At 38.1% G+C, this 25,134-nt stretch overlaps 1 protein-coding gene across 2 annotated transcripts; it reads right to left on the bottom strand.

The window, feature by feature from the left end:
- Window positions 1-325: 325 nt before the first annotated feature.
- Window positions 326-21,216, bottom strand: LOC140242694 (rab-like protein 3). Of its 2 annotated transcripts, XM_072322455.1 has the most exons (9): window positions 20,584-21,216; window positions 16,320-16,411; window positions 13,815-13,932; window positions 12,719-12,836; window positions 11,943-12,090; window positions 9,995-10,066; window positions 8,951-8,998; window positions 6,431-6,469; window positions 326-1,345 (listed from the first exon to the last, which is right to left on the bottom strand). In XM_072322455.1, exons 1-9 carry the CDS (start codon window positions 20,633-20,635, stop codon window positions 1,277-1,279), a joined length of 756 nt encoding a protein of 251 aa, XP_072178556.1. In that variant the 5' UTR covers window positions 20,636-21,216; the 3' UTR covers window positions 326-1,276. The 2 variants fall into 2 exon arrangements, with proteins under 2 accessions (XP_072178556.1, XP_072178557.1); XM_072322456.1 differs by lacking the exon at window positions 8,951-8,998.
- Window positions 21,217-25,134: the final 3,918 nt, after the last annotated feature.

Below are 25,134 nucleotides of genomic sequence, written 5' to 3'. Positions count from 1 at the left end.
GTTACTATGCATCCACACGACAAAGAAAGTCAAAGGTTCGTACTTGACAGTTTTATCATATCCAAAAATATTCCAACCCTCTTCTAAAAAAATTATTTAAAAAAATCCGACAATGGTACTTTACCCAGTATAGTAGTATCGATTTAAATTGGTGTCACACAGAACTGATGATGCCTGTGTAAGGTTGTGTCAAATTACCAGGTACAATGTACTTGTGGTTATTTGATTAACAATGGCTGACACCTGATTGCACTTTCTCAACACCCACTTCTGGTACATGTATCATCATCAGTGGTTCTTCAGCCACAAACATGATACAGGCGACTTCTGTGCTTGGGACTGACAGTTTTCTTTGGTTATAACAGAAATATAATACAGATGATGATTTTAGGACCTGAATTTTTGCTTTACTATAACTTGAATTTCATTATATCCACGTTATCTATAATGGGAGTGCACTGTATGACACCCAAAGCGGGTAGTTGTAACTCCTTTGTACATCATCTCTTCATGGCAAGGTGTCCTTTATCACGTATTACCATGGCCCTGGAACATGAAACTCATAAATCAACCACAAAATATATATATTGACTTTTCATTGTACACTTGGCTAGTGTTTTACGTTTCAGGTCCTAGGTCATGTTGCACAGCATAATTACACAGATACATGTTATCACACTTTTCTTCATCTGTATTGGTGTGCTGTACTCCAGAAATAAGTCTCTCCAGAAAATTCATCAAAAACCTCCTACTTCCCTCTTCTCATCCTCATGGCATCTGCAGCTGTGATGGTCTGATGGCAGAGGATATGAATGGTGTTCAATGGACAGGTGGAAACAGTTCACATTATAGCACATCACATGCTTGTCCACGACAAAAGCTCGAAATTCCTTCAGCATTTCTGTTTCCCATTTGGTCCAACATACTGCCTGTTTCATTGTTATCAGCCATTCAAAACTCAAGAGTTCATGAACAGGTCCAATGAAATATCCCATACTGATAGCATTGCTGGCAGTCTGCAGCAGTTTTCACACCAACAGCCTACAATATTCACAACTGACTTCTTGTCGTCGGCTTCTGCAATAGTAACTGCAATTAGTGCAAGTTAAAATGTTGCTGATCCCTTTCTGACAATGGGCTCCGAGAAAGGTTGACACCTCTTGTCCATGCTGATGGCTACATCACATCCACATTGGCAAAATTGCTGGTTGAGTTGTAGTGAGGTATCAGTCACACATGGCATGGAGGTGTCTCACTGCAGATGGCAAGCAGCAGCTCAGTCTGTATGAAGGCTTTTCATTTGTTGTGCAGTACTGATGCGTCTCCTTTCTTGTGTAGATGTTGCCTGCAGACATCAGAAGAAGCAGGGAGTGTACCAATATTATCTTACATTCAATGCATTTCTACCCAAATCTTTAAAAAAAGGTCTATTTCTTCTTCTGACTAGTTTCAAGGTAAAAAATATAGGCTTTCCACTTTCTTTTCAAGCTTTACATTAAGACGGTTGAAGAGGGACGATTCGTAAATATACATTTGGTGCGTCATCACGTTGCCCGCATACAGTCAGATTTTATTAAAGGAAGAAAAATGTGTGTGAAGCCAACTTTGGCAATATAACCTTTACAGTTTTTTAACTTTTAAATTCTTTTTAAAAGTATTTTCCTTGTTGTAAAGTAGGGGAAATTAAGTATCAATTTAAAGCTTAGCATCTGATGAATTCATATCTATCAAAAATCAAAAAATTTTCCTGACATATGGCTTTTGCGATGACACATCACATATGTGGAGTGAGTGAATGTAGTAATATTAGTAGAACACATCCGTGAAGTTTGAGGAAAATCCATATCATTGTCCTGTGGTGACGTCGCAAACTGTTGTAGTCTTCTCATCCAGCAATGGCGGTACCTGAAACTTTACAAATTCATAACTTTTGATCAGATGGTCTGATTTCCCTCAAACTCCACTGATGTATTCAACTAATATTGCTGCAATCACTCAATTCACATATGTATTTGGGTAGCATTCCTTCTATAATAATTGCACATTTTTGTTCTAGAGGGGTAAATATAGGTGAAATATTTATAGAGCATTTATTCAGTCTGCTCTATCATAGAGTATGCTAAATGCATGATGGAGGAATGACTGAACAGATGACTGAAATAAATCCCTCAGAGGGCATGTCTGAAGTCACTGCTGATAGTGTACAGCATTACCCAATGGCCTGAATTCACGAAGGTGGTACAAATAAAACCATGGTTTAAACCATGGACAAAAACCATGGAGCGCCAAGTGTCGCATGGAATATTTCGTTACGAAATCAGTCATTTCGTTGATGAAATTATTATTTTGTAATGAATGACATTTGGCAACTAAACTAACATTTCGTCCACGAAATGATAATTTTGTTAACGAAACGGTCATTTTGTCGACGAAATGACCAATTTCATAACGAAATATTCCGTGCGACACTTGGCGCTCCATGGTTTTTGTCCATGGTTTAAATTAAACCATGGTTTCATTTGTACCACCTTCATGAATTCGGGCCAATGTAACTAAATGCTGTTCCAATTTAAAGTTTATCTCCACAAAATGAATGCGTGGGACTATTAGAGGGTCGGTCTGAATATGTTTGCTCCCATGGCCCACACAGAAATGACAAATGTAAATAGAAATACATTGTAGGTTAACATAATTACACACTACACATTCACACTTGCAAATGTGGTGAAATGCCCAAGCTCCTGCAGTGATGTATCAAAGTGTTTGCAGAAAATTGTGCCAGAGAGCTGCCGATTCTACTTGTTCATAAAAACAGCAGTGAATACTGTACGAGCTGAAATTTTCGCGTACAGATATTTTCGCGAATTGCTACTTGGAGGACATTTGCGCGTGTTGTTAATTTCGCGGTTGCGACGGTCTAACTGAACGTAACTATTTGCGCGTTGTTACTTTCGCGTGTTTTTATTTTCGCGGTTCAAAGGCGATTCGCGAAATTCACGAAAATAAAACCACCGCGAAAATTTCAGCTCGTACAGTATATAATTCACACACGTAACACATGAAAAGACATCACAACAAATAGGTGGGAGCATATACTGTATGTACATATATAGTCATGTAGGGTTTAAACACATTCTCATTGGTTGTTGAAAGCATGAGTTTCAGTGAAAAATTTGGAGAGAGACAATAACAGGTCAAAACAATTTGGTGAATAACAATTCATTACTTGTATATGTGTGTGCGAAGCAAGCTTGGATAGGTACCTTATCCACCACAAGAAACTGATTTCTGATCATTTCTTGCCCATATGTGACCATACAACACAGAACCAACAAAAAGTTGTATGACCCAGTTCTACACGAGGACTCGATTTAGGGACACCGCTGAACAGTCCTTGTATGCTATGGGAATTCCAGATATGTTATGGCACGAGAAAACAGCTTGTTAGGACACAGGAAAGACCCCGAGGCATGAGCCTAATGCCTAATATGTGAGACTGGGTATGTCTGGAATCACATTATAATGAGGTTATAGGGACCAGCTACTTTTACCTTGTTATATCCGCACTTTCATTGTATCTATACACTTGGAACTCCCCCCACAAATGTATATCAGGTACTATATGACTGCATTCTATGACAGCGTTACATACACAGTACAACATAATAAACTGGTGAACAGGAAAACAGAATATGCAACAGCAAAGTGCAACGAATATTCTCACATTAAAAAAGAATAATGAAAAAGAAACAACTGTTAATCTCGATAACACGGAGCAATCAGATCATATGGAGCACACAGCATGTTGTGGTCCTGGGGGTAATCACTTACTGTAAGCACACAGTGATAGTGCAATAAAGAGTCCTGTAGTTTGCTGCTTTAGCCCCGCTACTAGTACATGATTTTGCCCTCTGTTGGGTTCAAGACCAAATTTTCTTTGTTAGAAATTCACAAATTCATTTTTTTCCTTCGTTTTTTTTTTTTTTTTCTTCTCCTGTTTTGGTTTTGTTTGTTTGTTTGTTTGTTTGTGGGGGGGTTTTTTTAGGCAATGTAAGAAAACACACAAAGACATGTAAAAGTGATCTGGGAGTGGATGATTTACCTCGTTAAAAGCAGATTCTTGTTGTATTTCACCTCGTTATAACAGGATTCCCATGTACAACCGAGAGAGACTAGGATTAACATACAAAGATTGGTCGAATCATGGGGGCAAAATAAAATATCCTGGAATAGTTCTGGTAGGTGGTAGATCTGTAGTAGGTGTAAAGCTCAGAAGTTTTCTGGGTCAAGAGAATCACACCCTTGTGTCTAATGGAACATTTCAACACAACTTACTATGAATAGACTGATCTCATGAAAAGAATTCTTTACATAGTTGTGGTGGACAGTAGATAGACAGCAGGTTTACTTCTTGTTGTTTTTCTTCTGAGCCATGAATATCACACCAAGCACGTCCACCTTGCTTAGGGAGGACCTCACTATTCAGAGTTTACCCGGTATATATATCAGTGTATATATATCTTTAGACTGTAATGTCGTAAGCCAATGATTTTCAGCCAGCCATACTTTGGACACTTGCCTTCAGAGAAAGACACATCCACAAAGGACTAGAGTAACCCTTTGAAGACTAGTCTCGTGTATACTTGGGCAGGTCTCTATGGAAGACAGGTTACAGCAAAATCAGGTCCACCTGAGGCCAACTACGATTTTCAAAAATCTTGAGATTATTAGAGGGGTTGGATGCTGGCCCCTTGGACAACATCCCTCCACCCCCCCCCCCCCTAAATCTGGGTATGTAGGACCAACCTAGGGGCCAAATTATGACCCCCTCCCCCACTCATGATTCCTGCTAAGTTTAGTCAAAATCCTGCCAGCAAGTTCTCATTAGAACGTAAAAACTTGTAACTTTTAGGGACAATGGATAACGTATGATGGATGCTGAACTGTGATCACTTGGCTCCAGTGAGAGGGGACAAGTTTTGTGAAAATCCATCATGAGGTTTTCATGTAGTTTACAATGTTAAAAAAAAATCATGCATGGCAGACGTTGATAATGTACCAGTAATCACATTAGCTCACTTAAGCCTTTGGCTCGGGTGAGCAGCAGAAAGGCTGAAGAGGGATGAATTGAAGAATGTCTGATTGCATAATCAGATAATTCCACACATGCCCACAATGATGCACTTTCGTGTACCTGATCGAGTTGCAACTCAAATGTAGAAGAATGTACTCAATCGTCACAAGGATAATTTGTCATATTAATATTGAAAAACTAGAAACATTTGTGTCATGAACCTTTCATGAATTGGAGCCAATAACCTTTTAAGTCACATGCAACTTTCATGAATTACCACTGGCATTCAATGCACTGTGTAGACAAGAACTTTTGTGAATCTTGGCTCACCACGAAATTCATGAAAGTTTCATGCACACAAAAATTTCTTGTGTTTCAGTAGACTGAAGTGATTACATGAATATCACGTCATCCATCACAAGGATTAAAGACATGCAGACTAGCCACTCCAATTGGCAGAGATTTATCAGAAGTTAGGTTGATGAGAGAGATTCAAAAGGGGGGTCATGCAAACAGCAATAGAATGCAACATGCCAGGATTTCACAAGAGAAAGAATTTGCTATAGGTAAACACTAGTAAGCAAACGATGGGAGGAATACTGGGTTAGGATTATGGATGCTAACATACAGAGCCTTTTTTTTTTCTTCTTATGGTCAATTGCATATACTGTAAGTATGCTTGTATCAATTTTGCCCCAAATTACCAACATGTAACATACACAGAAGCATCCTTGCAGCAAAATCGACTAATGAGTACTAGCATTCATTGCCTTACAGTGGAGATAAAACCGTTTCAAAGAATAAAATGTAATCTTTGGAGTATAATGTCAGTATAGTACCAGCACATACACAAAGGTTAGTTTCTACACATGATGTGGGAAGGACATGAAATCTGAAGGAGGGACTGGATCATTATTCTGTCCAATACAAGATGTCCATGACAAAGGTGGGATACTGTCTCGATTTTTTTCATTGAAACCACTTTTGCCTTCTTGAATAGTTTCTCCAAAGAATACAGCCACAACTGCTGGGGAAGAAGCAGAATTGGCTGAAATACACTTAATAAACTCCAAGAATGTCTTTGTTTCATCATGTTAGCATGTCCACGGCAAAAGTTTTCAAGTGTCTATCCTTATCCCATCTTACTCAGGCTCCCTCCCCTCCCCGAGAAAAAAAAGAACTCTGAAAGATAAGGAAATATGCAGGAACACAGGTAGGATAAACTGTCCAACAAAGCACAGATGGTGTGAAAGAAACATTTAGAGTGCTGCTAGGGGAACGCCATATGTAACAAGAGACTTACGCAGCCAACTTAAACAAGCTTTATGATCACCAGTTGTATAATGGAACACCAACCTGGGATGTGTCTCGGGGAAAGTAACGCCTTTCTATAACCTGCAAGAAATCAAAGACAATGTAAGTTCTTATTCATTTACACTCTAAATGTAAAATAACTGTGTGCCTAATGTATATTTTCACTCTGTTGTGGCTAGAGATAGCAAGATTGCACTTTAGTCAAAAGAGGCAAGAAACCTGTGAAAATTTTAGATCGAATCTCATATTTGAATAAAAAGCATAAATTCAGATTTAGTTAACAACTACTGTACATGAAACAATTAAGAAGAACATTTGACGGATCAGTATTTGCCATCAAAATCAAGCTTGGCCACATATCGTTTACATTTAGAGTCATGAAAACTATATAAGGACATGTTGCAATATATATCTCACATATCAAAACAAGTAGGAACCAGTATTATATCAATGAAATGACAAATGGCATACAATGTAAATGACACCATATGTTACCGTGCCTCACAAAATGAACAAAAAGTCACACCCCTTCTTGATTTTACATGAGGACTCAAGAAAGGCGAAATGGTTCAACCAAGTCAGTTTTGAGTTCTTCATATTTTCTGAAAGAGCTATCCTTCTTCTACATTATTCTTTAGTTTGGGATCTTAACATGAATGGGAAAGTGGGTTTTCAGCAGTTTTTCTACAACTCTTTTTGGGGGATAGCAGAATGATCAGGTATGTCTTACAGGCCGCTTTTCATTTCTTGAAATCCCTTGCACTCTTCACTTTCAAGTCTAATAGCTGTTGAAAGGAAAGCACAGCCGCTTGGAAAGTTGGCATTAATAATAGACAGAATGTGTTAATAAACATGCTCAATTTCAGCTTAATCTGATAATCCCTTCATTGTTGTTGCTACGGTGGTTTACATCCTGTGTTTTGTCCCTTTCATGGCACAGCTAGCACGGCTTGGTAAAGATTAAGCGCTTGAATAGACCCTGTACTTCAGAGCCTCTTTTCTCAGTTCACACTTTTCCAGAGCGTGTGCTTTCTTTCCAGTATTTAGGTAGGTCTAGTAGGGGAGTCCATTTGAATTGAGTTACACATCATTTTAAAGCTTTAAGTATGCTCTCTCAGAATCTGCCCTTAACTAAAAGTCCATGTCTGGTGACTTTGTGTTGGTTTTGTGATGCAGGATCACATATTGTAAAGCATAAAATATGACAGAAATGAAACAATGAATGGGTGGCAAGAATTAACAAACACAGTAAGTAAAGTGGATGTTTGTTTTATGAATGATTAGTAATGGTCATGCTTTGTTGGAATATAGTAATCAAGGCATTGGTGATCATCAAATAGTACAGCAGTACATTCTGGGCAATGTACATGTGTAATATGTCACTGATGCAGTCTTCTTACAAATAAATAGACTACGAGCATTTGCTTGTTACTGGCACTCAAGATATTTTCTAGACCTGAAAATAAGATTAGCATCATAAAACACAATTTTACAGATAGCAAGACAACTTCCTACATCACATTAAACTGCATACTATCATGAATGGAGGGGTCCGTTTCATGAAGTCATCATATAATAAGCAGTATTTACATAAATCTCAGAATAGCCAAAGTTGCTCATATAGAGCTATATGAAACTTTAAAATCAATTTCATGAAGTCTCTCACAAGTGTATCTTATGAGCAAAAAGTCTATAAGAAGACTTTCAAGAAAGCGACCCCACGACAAATGACATTGTAAGCCTTTACTGCAAAAGAACAAAGTGTTGAACAAAAGTTAGTTGATAATTATCACTGAACAGAATGGCATAGGTGCTGGGGTGATGAGGAAAAAAAAAAAAGATGCAGAGAAGTGCATCAAACCAACAAAATTCACGACCAAAGAATCAGATGCTTCCAAGCCACAGCATGACAGGTAGTTATATCGTACAATTTCTGTTGAACCATTCCAAATGTCCCAATACCTCGGCATTCTCACAACAATCGCCTCTTCACTTCACAGAAAAATAAACATTTACCATGATGAACAGATGCCTACTTCATACTCCTGTTTCAAACTTTTCAAAATAATGCAGCCTGAAGGATGAAGTAGATGGGTATGTGTAAGGAGCGAAGAAGGAAAATGGCTCTTGGTAACAGCTGAAAATAAAACATCATAATCACTTGATTGCATTTACAGGCTAAGGTCTCCATTCATGCCCTGTGCACTCATTCTTTATAATGCAATTACAGCTGACACTGTCAAAACCAATATTAGAAATTAAATTCTAGTAGTAATAATAACAAGTCTGCAAAAACCCATGAAGTTACAGGTACATCCTATGGATAGTCTTAATTGTAGATACATGTAAACCAAGTAATATTATGCTGTTAGGCTTCTACTGACTTAGTAGAGTTGAAAAAGAAAACAACTGTTGCTATAACGCTGTTTCACTTTATAATATATTTGTTCATGCGCAAAATGCAGCAAACAAACAAATGTTTACAAAAAACCAAAACCTCAAGTATGGACACACACAAAAAAAGGGAAACTGATCTCTCGTGCTTTAACCCCAATTACACACCTTTTTGGGACTGTCTCTAGAATTATTGCCGCAGCGACGGGATATTACCTTGAGGAACAGTAAGAATGGCCAGAGTGAGAGCAGGTGGAAGAGAAATGAAAAATATAAGCAGCAAAAATGTTTGCAAAAGAAGTTATCATGAAAATTCAGAGGTATGAGAATGAATTACAATTGTGATAAATATGACATAAATGTTAGAGTTACATGTTAGCAAAATATTGTAAAATTATGTATCACATGTTGTGGCCTCATTTGCAGCCATTGCAGCCTACACAGAGTAACAGTAATCATCTTCCTCTAGGTGTTGGTCCTCTTTTCCATTGCAAGGTTTCATCAAGACAGCCAAACAGACAGAAGTGTGTGGTATGTCAAAAAAAAAAGCATGTGCCTTTACATTTCATTTGCCCTGTTAAATACCTTTTTGTCATGGGCACATGGGCATGTGGCTTTGTTGCAGCAACCTGCCAATCTCAATAAGTCACATATGGCAATGGCACGATTGACCAATTTCTTATCAAACTCTCTCTCACTATAAAACTATGAATTAAAGTCTATTTTATTATTAATAATCCATGTATTTGTTACTGCTTTAAGACTGTAAACATGTTGATTTTCTGCAGTAAGCGCAGCATTATGATTCAAACAATGTGATGTGACGTGATGAGTAATTACTTGCACAAAGCAGGAATTTATCTTGTCTGGCATTTGATTTGATTGAATGTAACTAGTCAATTTGAACTTTATTGATATAACCTACCATTCATATCATATTCACATAAAGACCAATACTTTGTAGACATCTGTTTTTTCTAATAAAGTCAGAACAGAAGTCTATGAATTCTACAAGAAAAAGACACTGAAGTCTTTCATCACAGGGGAAGGACATATCAAGGAAGTAAGGGTACTACTGGGGATATTTAATTTGTACTATTAGAAGTGAAAATTGTAGAGAAGGCAAAATGATCACAAAGCTGTTCCTAATTTCTTGATGGGGACTCCACCTACCATATTTGCAATTGAGGCAGCCTTCTTAAACAGACTCACCTTGTCAAAAAATCTGCTGAATTTCACAGCATTGGTAGTACCAGGAGCAAGATGCTTCGAATCAATACAATTCTGCACAAATTGGGAAAAGTAGAAAGTATATAATAAATTCCAAGTGAAAGCACAGATTATGAGTTTTGTGTATAACAAAGATACTGTTATATTTCACTATCAATGCAATAGTTAAATAATCAGAGAATTATTACTGTATTATATTGTCAAGACTCATTACTTACTTTCATTAGTGTACAAGAAGGCTTCTACACACGTTACCCCACCATATTACCATGGTATATTGTAGCTAACAAGGACCTAATGTTCTCTTCTCTCTACAGCTGGATGCAAGTATTCTGTATCACACAGATTTTTATTACTCTTACCTTGAAAAAAGAATAATTTTTGTTCACACAAATTTCAACATAGAGCACACTACCCCAAAATGAAATGTCCTGTTTCAAAAGTAGATCCACCAGAATGATACAAACATACATCAACCTCTGTGTACAGTATTGGAAAGTACTAGGTGTTGGAAAGTACTAGGTGTTACAAAAAAAAAAAAACATTTCCTACTTTTGATCCTTTATAGTTCAAAAACTATATATCAGATAACACTAACATTAATATGAGCAATAGCTGAATAGTGTACAATTTTGTTGGAGGTAATTTGAAAATGAAAACATAATTCAGTTTCCTTAAAAATTCAACATTAATTTTTCAGTAAGATTTCAGATTTTGCTCTATTTTCAACCTTCTGTACAAAACTTCAACTTTGCACAGGGGGTTATTGGTGTGTATAGGAGTGTGTTGCTGATACCCAGACAATGGTCCTGGACAATGGCCAGGATTGGAATGCTCTATTACATATTCATGAGGAACACCACTATCACAGCTAGTCTTCATTCATTCTGAAATGCGGTGTATGCAAGTACATGAAAACATGTGCTCACTCTTTTCATGTGCATGCATTTCACCCTGTATCATGAATTCAGGCTAGCAGTGCTCAGGGCAATCCACATAAATGATTAATAAAGCATTCATGTGCCTTGCAGCAGAGCTCTTAACAGGTGGTAGCCATGTCCATTATTCAGGGTCATTGTAAGCACACACTCAAATACACATCATTGGTTCCTGTGTAAAGTTCAAGTTTTGTACAGAGGATTAAAATTTGCTCAAAATCTGGAACCCAACACTGAAATAAATCATTGATTTCATGAAACTGATATAGGCATTCATATTCAAATCACCTCCAACTAAATTGTACACTATTCAGCTATTACTCATATCAATGACAGTTTTATCTAATTTATAGTTTTTGAACTATTAAGAATCAAAAGTGGGAAATACTTTGTAACACAGTCATAGTACAATGTATGTGTCAGAGTTCAGGGGGGTGTTTCATAAAGCTGTTCGTAAAGTTACGAACAACTTATGAGCGACTGGTGATCAGTTCTGATGTGCTATACTTATCAGAATTTCCATAATTCAGTACAAGAACCGATCACCAGTCACTCGTAAGTCATTCGTAACTTTACGAACAGCTTTATGAAACAGGGCCCAGGAGTATCATTAAAGACTAGTGTTCTTCTGGATATTACAATTGTGGGTTGACGCAAAACAGATGAGAACTCACATGTCATCTTAATGATAGTCTCATTGCTCATAAGGAGATGAGCCTGGGGTCTGTTTTATGAAAATCTTATGACAGACTTTTCGCTCGTAAGACACACTGATGAGAGACTTCATGAAATGGATTTTACTTCTCTTTGAAAGTCTCTCATAGCTACGTATGGGCGATTTTGGCCATTTTGAGATTTATGTAAAGACTTTTATGTAATGATTTCATGAAACAGACCCCCAAGACAGTTATTCAAAATTTAAGAATTTCAACTACAGAGATGCTGAAGCACTGCTACGGGACCATTTCTGATGTTCCAAGGATCAAACTCACTAAGTTGACTTCATCTGCTCCACACTCCTCTGCTATTGATGAGGACTGCAATGAGTTCTGTCTCTTGGCATCAAGTTGGTCCTTCTTTGCTCCTACCACTAGGATGGGTGTGTGGTGACCTGCAAACCGCTCAGGGTCATATTCACTCCTGAAATATGAATACTATATTAATCATCACTGGCTTTAATTTGTTTTGTTTCATTGTTATTCTTCAAGTGAAGTCAAATATATCTTACCAGCCACTGGTTATAACTAGTCAGAGCTATATTTTTAGTACTACTAAAATTCCACTGCAAAAAAAAAAAAGAAAAGAAAAGAAAAGAAAAAAAGAAATGCATTATTTAGTACTACTGCACACCACTTGTCCAGTGCCCATACCAGTTAACTGTATATGGCATGTAGGAACAACTTTTAAGCTAGGTTCACATCTGAAAATTAATCTTCTTTCTACCATCAGTTTCTGATTCATAATAAATTACCTTTGTTGTTCGAAAGGCTTTAACCGAACTACTGACCACAATTATTGTAAGAAAATGAAAATGGTTTAAACTTCATTTGCACAAATTACAGAAATATGAGAAAATGACAAAAGGTGTAGCACTGTAGCATCAATAGGAAATATGACATTCAACATTCACTTAGAAATAAGTTGGCAGTACATTTGACAAGTCATATTATAGTATTAAAAAAAAAAAATGAGCATGGAAACGAAATTGTGCTGGAAGTTGACAAAGCTTATTGTAAGTTCCTTTTTAGTGTGAGCATAGCAAACTTACACGCTCGACCGGTGCCTTTCTGAGCTGTTCCCATGATCTCGTTGTAGAATCTCACTTAGCCATTTTCCAAGATTGGCATGAGACTTCCGATTGGTTAGGTCATGGACTAGTATAATACCTGCAAGTGCAAAATAATAAAGCTTTGTGAAAAAAAAAAAAAAAAAAGGAAAGAGAAACCCCAAGTTGGCATTAGCTATGAATGCAATTGCTTAAATAAGTCAAACAAATATATATCCCTATTGAACTGTTTAATAAATATTTCAAACTTTTCACATAACCAAACTTACAGAAATTGGTACTGAATACATTGTAAGTATAAAGAATTAGTCAGACATACCAGAAACAATACACACACACTTTTTTTTTTTATTCTTTATTCAAATTTCGTTCGATTTCATGTCACAAAATTCATTCACAGAAACAAAAATAAAACATTACGCAAAGACAAACGGCATTATACACAACAATGTACCAAAAAAAAAAATGTAAAACTAACACTATATAAAGACAAAATGCAGTGACACAAACATTGTGCAAAATAATGTCAAACTTACATTGTAACTCTTAAAACCAAAGAAACAAATCCGCTTGTTTTCTTTAAACACACATATATTCTCGCAAAATACCCGCAAAAAAAGGGACATGATAGATAGTTTGCTCAAAACAAATGGGGCATATTCCATTGCTTCTCAAAAGAAAAAAGAAACACATGCACACATACACACACACACAAAGGGAAAAATCAGATCATTCCAACAGGGAAACACTATTTCCAATCCTGTCAGTAAGAAGCCATTGTTCTAATCTATTTTAAATCACTTGACTTGATTATCATACATCATTGGCAGGAACCATGTACTGGTAAATTCATTGTAATAAATTGAAGATAAGTGGCTATTAACTTGATACGAAAAACAATTACATTTTAGGAAGTTCAGGAGCAAGCCATTTTAAAAGTGTCTGCCTGGATATACTGTTGTTAAACAGCAGGACATCATCAATCAACATTAGCGGCATTTCTTTCATGTCAAACCACAGCTTACTTTTAACTAATTCTAAAATGCTAGACAGCACCAGTGAAAGTAGTTGTTCTTACCATTGACTGCACTGTAGAATATATGTCTGCTATTGGCGTGGTTCACTGCACCTCCAATATCCCAGAATTCTATAAAACAGGTCTTCTGGTCCAGAGTTCCTTCCTTGTATTCATGAATCTAGTATTTACAAGATGATTTGATTTGTCATATCAAGCCTGCTATCTTGCAAAATAAATTGTACAGTGTCCGTTTCAAAAAAAAAAAAAAAAAATGTGCAGTAAAGGCCTAACCATCTATTTCATATGGAAATACTCCCATTATCTTAATACAACAGTGATTACTTACTATTTTTTTTTTTACTAATCACTTAATGTGCTTTCTTTACCCATTGGCACAGTTGTCTGTAAACTAACTGCTACAGAACAGATCACATACCTTGTAATCAGCTAATCCCTATTATTTCACCATGTCCTCTCCCATTACCATGAGACACACTGCTAACCCTGAGTGGGCTTGCTAATCTACAATTTGGTCAAGTTTAGATGAATTACTGAATGCTGATGAAAAAGTGAAATTCCACCCAGATATCAAGTTGCTTTGTATTAAAACAAAATGATTAGAGAGTACATCAGTGAAAATTTTGGGAAGAAATCAAGACACACACAACAAAGTTCTGAACTCTTAAAGTTTAGAAAGTAAGACAAAGCGATAACTCTGTGTGACGTAGGTGTTGAGCAGCTCTCTATTCATTTTGTACACAAAAATTAACAAATTTTCACCCCAGTAAAATTTTCTTCAGACATGCTCTTGGTATAAAATAAGAATAATCTATGTCTTTCCATGGCCTCCTCAGCAGATAAATTCTCTCTGTGCCCAAAATATTTGAGAAAAATTAAAATAGTGACATTTTATGTACTGAACAAATGTAGAGGTGATAAACACCTAGATCACACAGAGTTGCAAATTTGTCTTACTCTCAAAACTTTTAGAATTCATAAACCCTATATCATGTGTCTTGGTTTGTTCCCTAATTACCTCCCCAAAGGGAGGAGGTTATGTTTTCATTACCGTTGTTTTGCTTGTTTGTTTGTCCGTGTGCAAAAAAACTCAAAAGGTAGTTAACGGATTTGGATGAAACTTGCAGGAAAGGTTTAGAATGATACAAGTAACAGATGATTAAATTTTGGTAGTGATCTGAGAATTTTTTGGAAATATATGACAGATTTTTTGATATTTTGGCAGGTAGGGTCAATGAACTTGGGAGTTCAGGCTGCATGTATTTGAGGTTTGCATGAGCGCACTAAGGTGCATGCTCTAGTTTCTGCCAGGGTGAGACGCGTGCCGCGCAGCTGGAAGTTTATGACGTAACAAAAGGTTTCCATATTGGGAAATCAGATAACTTTCAGCACACAATGCTATCAGTAAAGTACGTATGGGTGGAAATCACTGATACAGTATCTCTATGGAAGAACAAGATCAGTGGTGGAAATGAGCTGCATGCTTGGCGGAGGTCTGCGCTCTCAGAGTGCTTCTCTAGTTATTATTATTATTACCTCTACCAAGGGAGGAGGTTATGTTTTCGTTACCATTGGTTTGTTTGTTAGTTAGTTTGTCCGTGTGCAAAATAACTCAAAAAGAGGTCAACGGATTTGGATGAAACTTACAAGAAAGGTAGAGAATGACACAAGTAACAAATGATTCAATTTTGGTAGTGATCTGAGAATTTTGAGGGAATTTATGAAGGATTTTTGATATTTTGACAGGTAGGGTCAATGAACTTGGGAGTTCAAGCTGCGCATTTTTGAGGTTTTCAAACGCGCACTAAAGTGCATGCTCCAGTTTTTGTTAGGGCGAGGCGCACCGCGCAGCTGAGGGTTTGTGACGTAACAAAGGCTTCTATATTGGGAAATGGGGCGATTTTTCAGCATGTAGACCTATGGGTGTGGAAATCACTGATCTCTATGGAAGATCCCAAAGAGCTTTTCCCCCAGTGGTGGACAGGAAGAAATCTCTTTGGGAAGAGCAAGATCATCAGTGGAAAGTAGCTGCTTGGTGGAGGTCTGCGCTCTCAGAGTGCTTTTCTAGTTTTAATTCATTTACTTGTCTGATTTTTGTGGGTCATACAAAGCAACATGAAATCCGGATTAAAGTCCCCTTTAACAGTGTCTGGGCACAGAAGGGTTAAAAAGACTCATGCACAAACAAGTTTAGAAGGAAAATCCATTTATGAAAGGGTCACTGAACTCATCCAATTTTGCAGAGCAAACAATTGTTTTCTCCAATCACAGATTTCCTGCAGAATCAAAACATGAGGTAACAGTCACAAACAAGCTTGTTGATTGGTTCCTCAGGCAGGAGTGAATACTACTGAGACCCTGTTAGTATCTCACTAGAAAAACAGCTTTCAGCTTCACGAACCATCCTCCTTCCCCATCCCTCCCCCCCCCCCCCCAACAACAAAAAAGCAGGAACACAAAACACACACAAACACACAGACAAACACTTATTATCATATGAGTGTGCACAAGCTTGTTTTGTACAGCTGTGTTGCCATTTCTCCTCACCTTTACATCTACTGAAGCCCCAATAGTGTAGGACGTATTGAAAATGGGTCTGTCATGGCAGATGAGGTGGACTAAAGATGATTTGCCCACACCTGAAACAGTTGTGAAAAAAAGGAAGATTATAAACAAAAAGTCATCATGATCATAGAATGTAAATTGTCATGTAGGCCCTACGTGTGTGTGTGTGTGTGTGTGTGTGTGTGTGTGTGCAGTCATGTGTGCATGCGCCAGTTTTCATTCCTCAAACACATGTCAAATCTCACCTTTTGGACTATATTTTGTAAATACACTACTTGTGGAATTTGACTGGTGGAGCACACATACGGCTGCACACTCTCACACACTACAGTACCAGTACATAATCTTCAAGCATGAAGCTGCACTTAACGGAAGAAGAATAGATGTCTAGACATGCTAGAATTAGAATGGGGCCTCCTAGTCCATCTTGAAGGAACCCAAACTTATTCTCTTTTCAGCAATCAAGCACTTTAATACGGCCCTATATTATCGGTATCTCATTCCCCATACGATATGCCAGGGTGATAATTGATATCCCATGAACCACCAAGCAGTAAGATGCCGGCAAGCTGCTCTTATTGTATGGAACACCGTCTGACAAGTGATAATGTCATTAAAGCCCTCCTCACCCTGCAATTCATTTTGACACATCGAATACTGTGCCATCGATATCGTGTCTTTGCTCTCCTGCACTGCAGGATTATTGAGCTTTAGATTTACAATGTTGCATTGCAGAAAATTGCCATGGTTGACGGCGCAAAGTAAGAAAATTCTATATTTGAACATCCTAGTGAGCCACATCAATTAGATACACTAATATGGTACCTTAATGTCTCTTTCATCCATCCGCCCCCATCGCAATTCGTGCAAACCACCCGTCGCGATCTCAAGCAGGAGAGGCTTCTGTGTGTGTGTGTGTGTGTGTGTGCGCCTGTAGTGGCTGCCTGTAAAGCGGTATCTATGCACTCAATGCAGACAGTAACAGACTGGCGTACCGGTATAAGATTTTTGTGTATTTTTGTTGTTTTGGGGCACATAAATGGGGTATGTGCTTCAATGCAGAGAAGTGCTATGCCACGAGTGTCTGCAGTAAATCATCCTACTTCTACCAACTCGATAACCATATCCTGCAGTACGTCCACGACATTCGTTACCTAGGAGTCACTATCTGAGATGACCTGAAGTGGGAGAAGCATGTTGCAAAGACCACGCAAAAGGCGAACTGGGTTCTATTCCTCAGTCGGAGAAACCTCTACTTCTGTCTTGTCGACGTTACGCGAACTGCCTATACTACACTAGTAAGATCACTTCTAGAGTACGGTGCCACTGCCTGGGACCCATATCTACACAAAAAAGAGCTGTCCGATTCATTACAGTCCTACATGTCCAGAGATGATGGCTTCATCACAAACAAGCTGGCTGAATTGCATCTCCCAAGCCTGAAGGAAAGAAGGAACCTCAAACTCACCCTCTTCTTCAAAGTGGTCGGGGGGCTGGTGCCAGCTCTCCCAATTCAATCTTTTGCTCAACCTACAAAATTCAGACGACGTATCCGTGTCCAGCAATTTGCAAACTGTGATACTGTAAATATCCTAGATAGACAAGTGACAAATAACAGTAAGTGCTTTAATCAAATAAGAGCACAAACAGAACAATTCAGGAACTCATTTTTTCCATCTACTGTCATCGAATGGAACCACCTGAGTGACGCCACTATCAACTGGCCATCTGTCGCCTCATTCAAAAAGGCCATCGATAGAACCTCCTAATTACCCCTGCACCCTCTCTCGTCCGATGCGTTATGCCCAGTAGGGCCCTGCATCGTACACATCCAGATCCAGATCCAGTTCCAGATGTTCATTATTTCACAGAATAATTTCCCAAGGACAGTGCCTATATGATATATGCCCTCTGCAATAGGCTCATAAGAGATCCCCTGCTTGAGAAATACAAACACAGTATCCATTCATTTAAAATCATGAATGAAGGACGAAAGTTTACAACTGTTGAGTTGCATTCGTGCCATGCATGCACAGCACCCTGTCTCTGTTCGATCACACATTGCCCGGGGGAAGGGCATGGCATTGAGCAACAGTTGGCGTACTGTAAGTGCTTTTATTTTACACACACATACAACGCGAGATCCAACACACCAGTGTGAAATAGGCGTACCTTTGACATGCGCGTCTCAATGCACGTTTGTTACTGGATGTCTGTTGCCAGTGTTGGCATACGCAACCCGTCGTGTCAATCGTATTCACACAGAAGAAATTTGCATTGCATAAACCATAAATGGTTTAAACCATGGACACATGATTGGTTTCAATTGTATTTACCACCCACCTTCGCTTCATGAATTCAGGCCATGTTGCCAACCCATGGTGCCTGGATAGCACTAACATCGTTAGATACTCAAATCCACATATGCACTGCTCAATTAGCCATTTCATTGATTGTTATTAGGGTGAAAATATAAAATCTAATGTTAGCTACACATCTTGCTACATATGGCACCGATAGATGAGCCGCAGGTAGACCCATAAATTAGAACCAGTACTATGGCTACAGTGTGAATCTAGACTCGAGTACAGACATCTCATATTCTAAATTGCCCTTTTTTCTTTCTTTCTTTCTTTCTTTTTTTTTTTTTTTTTTTGAAGGGAGGGGGAATATGTATAATATGCGTACCACTTGGTAATTGGTACCTTCATTTGGCTTTGACATGCGCGTTTGCTACTGGACATCTGTTGGCATACGCAACCCGTCAATCGTTTTTATACTTGGGTTACCCGCACCTCATCATAGTTAATGTTTGCGCATATTTGAATCACATTTCTCCACTGATATTCTTTGAAATCCAACTCGCATACAGGAAAAATGCTGAAAATTCCAATGGAATCACAAGCTCACTGACACTGATCGATATCGAAAATTTGCAGCTATCGTCGTCAAACGCGAACGATGCGAAAAAGTTGCGTGCCAAGGAAGGGGCCCGCAACTCGTCACCCGCGCTCCCATAGACAAAGCACGTAAAAGACGTGTGTGGGTGACCGTGATGCTCCCATAGACATACACATAAAAGATGCGTGCGGGCCCGGGGACAGTGCAGTGCCAGTGGTGATACTTATAACACGTACCGGTATTCCGATTAAAATTTCAGATTTTCGCGAAAAACTGTTCGGTTTTCACCACAATTTGTGGTAGCCCTGCAAAGTTTCAAGCGTACTGAACACAGTCCCGGGCATAAATTTTTGTTTAGTGCGCTTAAATTAATTTTAAGTGGGGTGACGGTATTCGGGCCCCTGACGAGGTGCAGGCACCTCACTAGGTAGGGTTGGACCTACTACTAATCGACCGCCTAATGTTTATTTGCTTGATAAGAATATTTAACACTGAAATTCACGTAAAAAACTTGACCTACGTGATTGAGAAAATCCAGCTCTATCAAATGCCGTTGTTCCCTTGTCGATTCGAAGTTTCAGTGCAAAAATATCGCCGACGAACTTGCGTGGCCTCGTTTCAGCTCCCCGCGGTAAATCACGTTTTTAGGATCGACCACTGATTTTGCATTGACAATGCACGTAAACCGAGTTGTATTGAACACCGTGTTGTACGAAGCTTTTTAGAAGCCTTTTAGAAACTTCCATAGACATTACATTGTGCTGTCATTACGATTCGGTGAAAATATTCATTCGAAATTTTGTCCTTGATTAAAACCATTAATGAACAGTGAATTATCGCGTTTTCCCACACCATCCTAGTCTACATTCAAAGCCCATTTTTATGTGCTTTGCGCGCAGAGAAGTGCGTACTAAGAGTTCAGTGCGCGAATTATACGCGGTCGGTTTCAGTGGTCGATATGTAGTGGGGCTACCATACTACATTTAATAGGCCCTACTAGTACATGTAAATTTACCCTGTAGTAAGTAATACAACACAAGCCATGGCGACGGCCCCGTTCATGGCCCCGTTCATGGCCCCGCCCCTGCCCGCGCCTGGCCACTGGCACTTCATCATGACTTACGATCGCGCAACGCAACAGCAACGCAGCATGCAGCAGTGCAGTGCCAGTGGTATGATCCAGATAGCTTACGCAAGTTCGTATGCCTGGGACCACACACAGGCCGCTTTCCACTTCGTCATTTTGACCAGCTAAGAGCTAGCGAACCCAACCCGTGGCGATTCAATGGGAGCTCGGAGCAAGACATGCGACCGATACAAACATCAGGCACATCAATGTACTTACCTGAATCTCCGACAACTAGTAATTTGACCTTCTGCAAATCAATGGACGCCATTATAACTGCTCATAAATTCTAGTGGAATGGAAGTCTTCCCTATCTTGATTGACGTGTCCTCAATGCGCAATCACAATCGTAGATCGGGTGTGTGGATCAAAACAAGATCCGTATTTTAGCGTGTATTTTTATTTTATTTTTTTTTTTATTTTTTTTTTTTTGCGCGCGCGTGCATAGCTACACTGGTGCAAGAGCTACACTGGTACGTGCTACACCATGTACCATAGTATAGAAACGCACGCTCGCAGTGCGCATGCATAATGGCTGGGTGGTGTGATCTGCACTGGGTCTTCTTATTGCTCCATGGTTGAACCCACAAAATAATATAGAATCACTGCATAATTCTGCTTTCTGCTATTCTGGCATAATTTTAGACGTTTCAGCATGTAGCATTATGCTAGACAAAATTTGGTAATCATGTAGAAATGCACACCTACCGTTCGCTTCGCCGTTTGTCAATCAAATTTTGTGCAGCTATTGGAGATGCTAAATTGAACCATATCAGAGAGTTTTCATGGAATTAGAAAGCCGAAAAGGTAAGAAAAATGAGAAATCGGAATTGAAAATACGTCGGTCGCGAACTTAGTCTCCGACGTAATGTAGACACTCTAGTGCACCGCCGATTCGCAGAGAACGATGTCAACGATTATAATCGATTCTGGTAGTCTCTAATTAGCCGCTTACTAACAATATCGAACTTGACTCGTGCAATACGTGTAGCCCCTACTTTCTTTTTCATATTTTTTATTTCATTTTGTTAGCTCACCTGAGTCGAAGGCTCAAGTGAGCTATTGTGATAGTTCTTTGTTCTCATTGCCACTATCATGATTATCACTATTCAAATATAAAAATTGTGGCAAGTATTGATTTTATCATGACAAAAGTTGATAATAATAATTTAATTTGAATAGTGTCGAAGGGAATAGAATGAGGTTGAAGGAAAAGTGGAAGAAAAAGGTTAGGCTATATTAGGAGGGAGAGAGAAAGAGAGAAAAGAAGATGAGAAGGAAGTTGAATTCAAAGGAGATTTGTTTCCAGTAATCTACATAATTTACAGGCCTAATTTAATAAATTAATGAGAATAGTATTACAAAAAGCGTATGTTATACAATCATGTATTAATATTGTGGACTTAATTCTCATAAAAAGAAACGGAATATTGAAATATTGAATATTGAAATTGATAGTTCAACTTTATAGTAGAAAGTAATTGTTTTAATGATAGTATTCATTTTTCCATTTCATTTTGTTTTAGAATTATGTATACATCGCAAAAACTGCAACCCCAGTATTTGCTTTTGTTTTGTATTAAAAATTCATTTTATTGTGCAATATTCATGATGGATATTTTAATTCCCATTTTTTCATAATAAAATTTTACTGTTTTGTAACGTTACACATATTATCCGTCCATCATTTAGTCAGCAAAAAATGCTGACAGATATACAGTCACACGCAGGAGAAAATGAACTAAAACGATAAAAAACACACGCATCAAGATCACTTTCTTTCTTCCACATTTTACTGTGGAGCCGACGTAATTATTTTGGTTAAACACCAAACAAGCGGCTGTAACACAGACTACAACGATCGATTATCATCGTTATATCGCTTTTCCACATAATCGATCATCCATCGTGCTACGCTGACACAGCCGTCGATCGGCGTACTTTTCAGTCAAAATTAGCTACTTTTCTTCTGTAATTGACTATGAAATTTCATGAAACCGTCAGATATGGTCCATCTTGACATTTCTGATAGCCACAAGAAGTTTTCATTGACAAATTAACGAAGGAAATGGTAGGTGTGCATGGTGTGCATTTCTACATGATTACCCAAAATTTGTCTGTTTTTAGCATAATTCTGGCTTAATATGCACAGAAAGGAAATTTCCAGGAGTTCTGTGTACTGTAGTAGGCCCTGCCTCTTTTTGCTAGGTACTTGTTAATTTGTGAGCTGATTTTTGACGAAATTGACAATAAAAAGTCGTGGAAATGTATGGGGGTCGTTTTTGTTTTAGCGATTGAGCGTCACGTGGGCACCACAAATTGTATCAAAAAAGGAGAGTACGATTGGGCACCACATTGCAAATGGGTTCCACAATGCGATGGGAACCATAATGCGATTGGGCACCACAATTCAATTTTATTTTCGCTGTTCGTTTGTTTGTTTTTGTTTGTTTGGGTTTTTTTTTTGGGGGGGGGTTGTGCTTGTCAGTCGATCGGGCACCATAATTCGTAGCAAAAAAACAAACAAACAAACATGTGAGGACCTTTTCAGTTTTTTGTTTTGTTTTGTTTTCTGTTTTTGGGTGTGCGTTTTTTTTTTTTTTTTTTTTTTTTTTTTTTTTTTGCTTGTCAGCTGATGAGGCACCATAATTGGTTGACATTTTATAAGATGACATAATTTCATGGCAATTTAGCATAATTTCAGGCCGCTCAAGCACAATCCCATGTGTTTCACTGGTCACACTGAATGCAGCTCGGAAGAGCATCAACCGCAAACACACATACACACACAAAAGTAGAAATCCCTCACAAATGTACAAACATCAACCACGCATATAGAAAATCCTACCAGAGTGACAAATTCTACTTCATCGATTATTGACCATTCCTATGATCCTAATAATAATACAATTCACTCAGGTGATATTGAGACAGATGTCTCAGATCACTTTCCGGATCAGTTATTATCATTATTGAAAGCGAGAGTGTCGGCCTAATTATAGCAGTGATTTAGTGCGAAAGGTTGCTTGGTCATACAGGACATATTTGATATCCTGGCATTTAATTCATTATAGAGATTTACAGAATTCTAACTGGGCTCAGGAGTGCAAGTACAACCTGGAAGTGAATTTATAGAGTGTTAAAGGGATAGTACAGTATTGGTGGAGATGAAAATTGGGCTTCTAACTTTTTGCGAGATACCAAGAAAACACTTATGATATAGTACAGAGCATACCATTTTAAGAGGAATTCAAAGTTTATTTGATGAAAATCGGGTTTGGAATGACTGAAATCTCCAAAAACAAAGTAAAACAAAGCGATCGTAATAAAGTGTGGGTCCCACACTTTAGTAGAATCGCTATATTTTGGATATCTCAGCCATTTCAAAACCAATTTTCATCAAATAAACATTGAATTCCTCATAGAGTTACATGCTCTTTCATGTTTCATAAGAGGTTTCTCATTATCTCACCAAAAAATCTTAGAAACCTGAAATTAGGACTCAACCAAAACTATACGATCCCTTTAACGTTACTAGGGTAATTGTGACATGTTTTTGAAAGCAGTGGCGGATCCAGGAGGAGCGCACCGCCCCCCCCCCCCCTTATTTTTTGTTAAAACAAAAAATTATGAAGAAAAAATGGGGAGGGGTGTTGCGCCCCCTCCCTTTAATTTTGTATGCACCTATACACACAACTTAATGAATCCAAGAAAAAGAATGGTCTTAAGTATCCTTGGATTTCATCAATCATTAGTTCTTTGCAGAAAAAAAAAAGCTGTACAGAAACGTATAATAGCAGGTTATCCAATTTTGATGAAGAATGTGGATCTAAGTTTAAAAAGTATACCTTTACCTTTAGCCTACCCGAGATTCTGGAAGAATACTGTGGTATTGGCACAGCAGTCGGGCTTCCAGTTCTTGCTCTTGTGATTTAGACTCATCCTCTCTATTCCTTTCACTTGTAGTAACAGTTATTAAGAATGCAAAGAGGCTTTATTACTGCAATATGTTTCAATGACAGAACTGATATGAGAAAGACCTGCATGGGAAATCATAAATGAATGAATGAGTTTATGACAGTATCGGGGTCGTAAATCTTTGTCAGTACTATTCTTTTTTACTTGATTCTTAATTGCCATATTGTCAGTGTTGTCTTCCCACAAATGTATTTAATCTTCATTTTGCCTTCCTGTCTTTCTCATTGTCTCCGTTCTTATTCAAGGTTACGGGTATTCTTTTAACGCAAACTTGTAAGATGCTGTCCATCCACTGCAAAAAGAGCGATGTTAGATTTAACAACATGGGTGTTAAATCTAACACCGATCAAGCGTCAATAGAGGACCACACCGACAGGTGTAGAAAGTATATTTTGATGGTGTTGAAAAGTGTTCACCTGGCCCTTTCTTGTGTTAATTTGACACTGTAGCTCGTGATATATTGACACTGCACTGGTGTTAATTTAACAACGACACCGCATGGTGTTAATTTGATATTACTGGTGTTAATGTCAGTGGTATAACACCCGTCCAGCTTCAATATGAGACCACACCAACTGGTGTTACTGTGGTGTAAGTGTGTTTACACATTTTTTTTTCAAAAATCAAGTACTTTATCGGAAAATTTTGATCGTCTTGTGGAAGTTCAAAATCAACAAGAAGAACAATAACTAAGAAACTGTTCAAAAACAATTTTATATTTTGAAATGACACCAAGAGGTATTAGTCTATAACACCATAAATGAGCACCTGAAATTTAACATCAGCTCGGTG

The sequence above is a fragment of the Diadema setosum genome, chromosome 19 (assembly GCF_964275005.1).
Source record: "Diadema setosum chromosome 19, eeDiaSeto1, whole genome shotgun sequence".
Lineage (NCBI taxonomy): Eukaryota > Metazoa > Echinodermata > Echinoidea > Diadematoida > Diadematidae > Diadema > Diadema setosum.
Note: the sequence above shows the minus strand (reverse complement) of the source record. Positions and strands in the feature narration are given on the sequence as shown.

Bases quoted from the DNA above. Each gene is read 5' to 3' on its own strand.
- LOC140242694 (XM_072322455.1), bottom strand. From the start codon at position 20,635: ATGGCGTCCATTGATTTGCAGAAGGTCAAATTACTAGTTGTCGGAGAT. The intron at 12,837-13,814 runs GTAAGAACAACT...TTGCACTTGCAG, and splicing joins ATTCTACAGTGCAGTCAATG to GTATTATACTAGTCCATGAC. The intron at 12,091-12,718 runs GTAAGTTTGCTA...TTCATATTTCAG, and splicing joins GAAAGGCACCGGTCGAGCGT to GAGTGAATATGACCCTGAGC.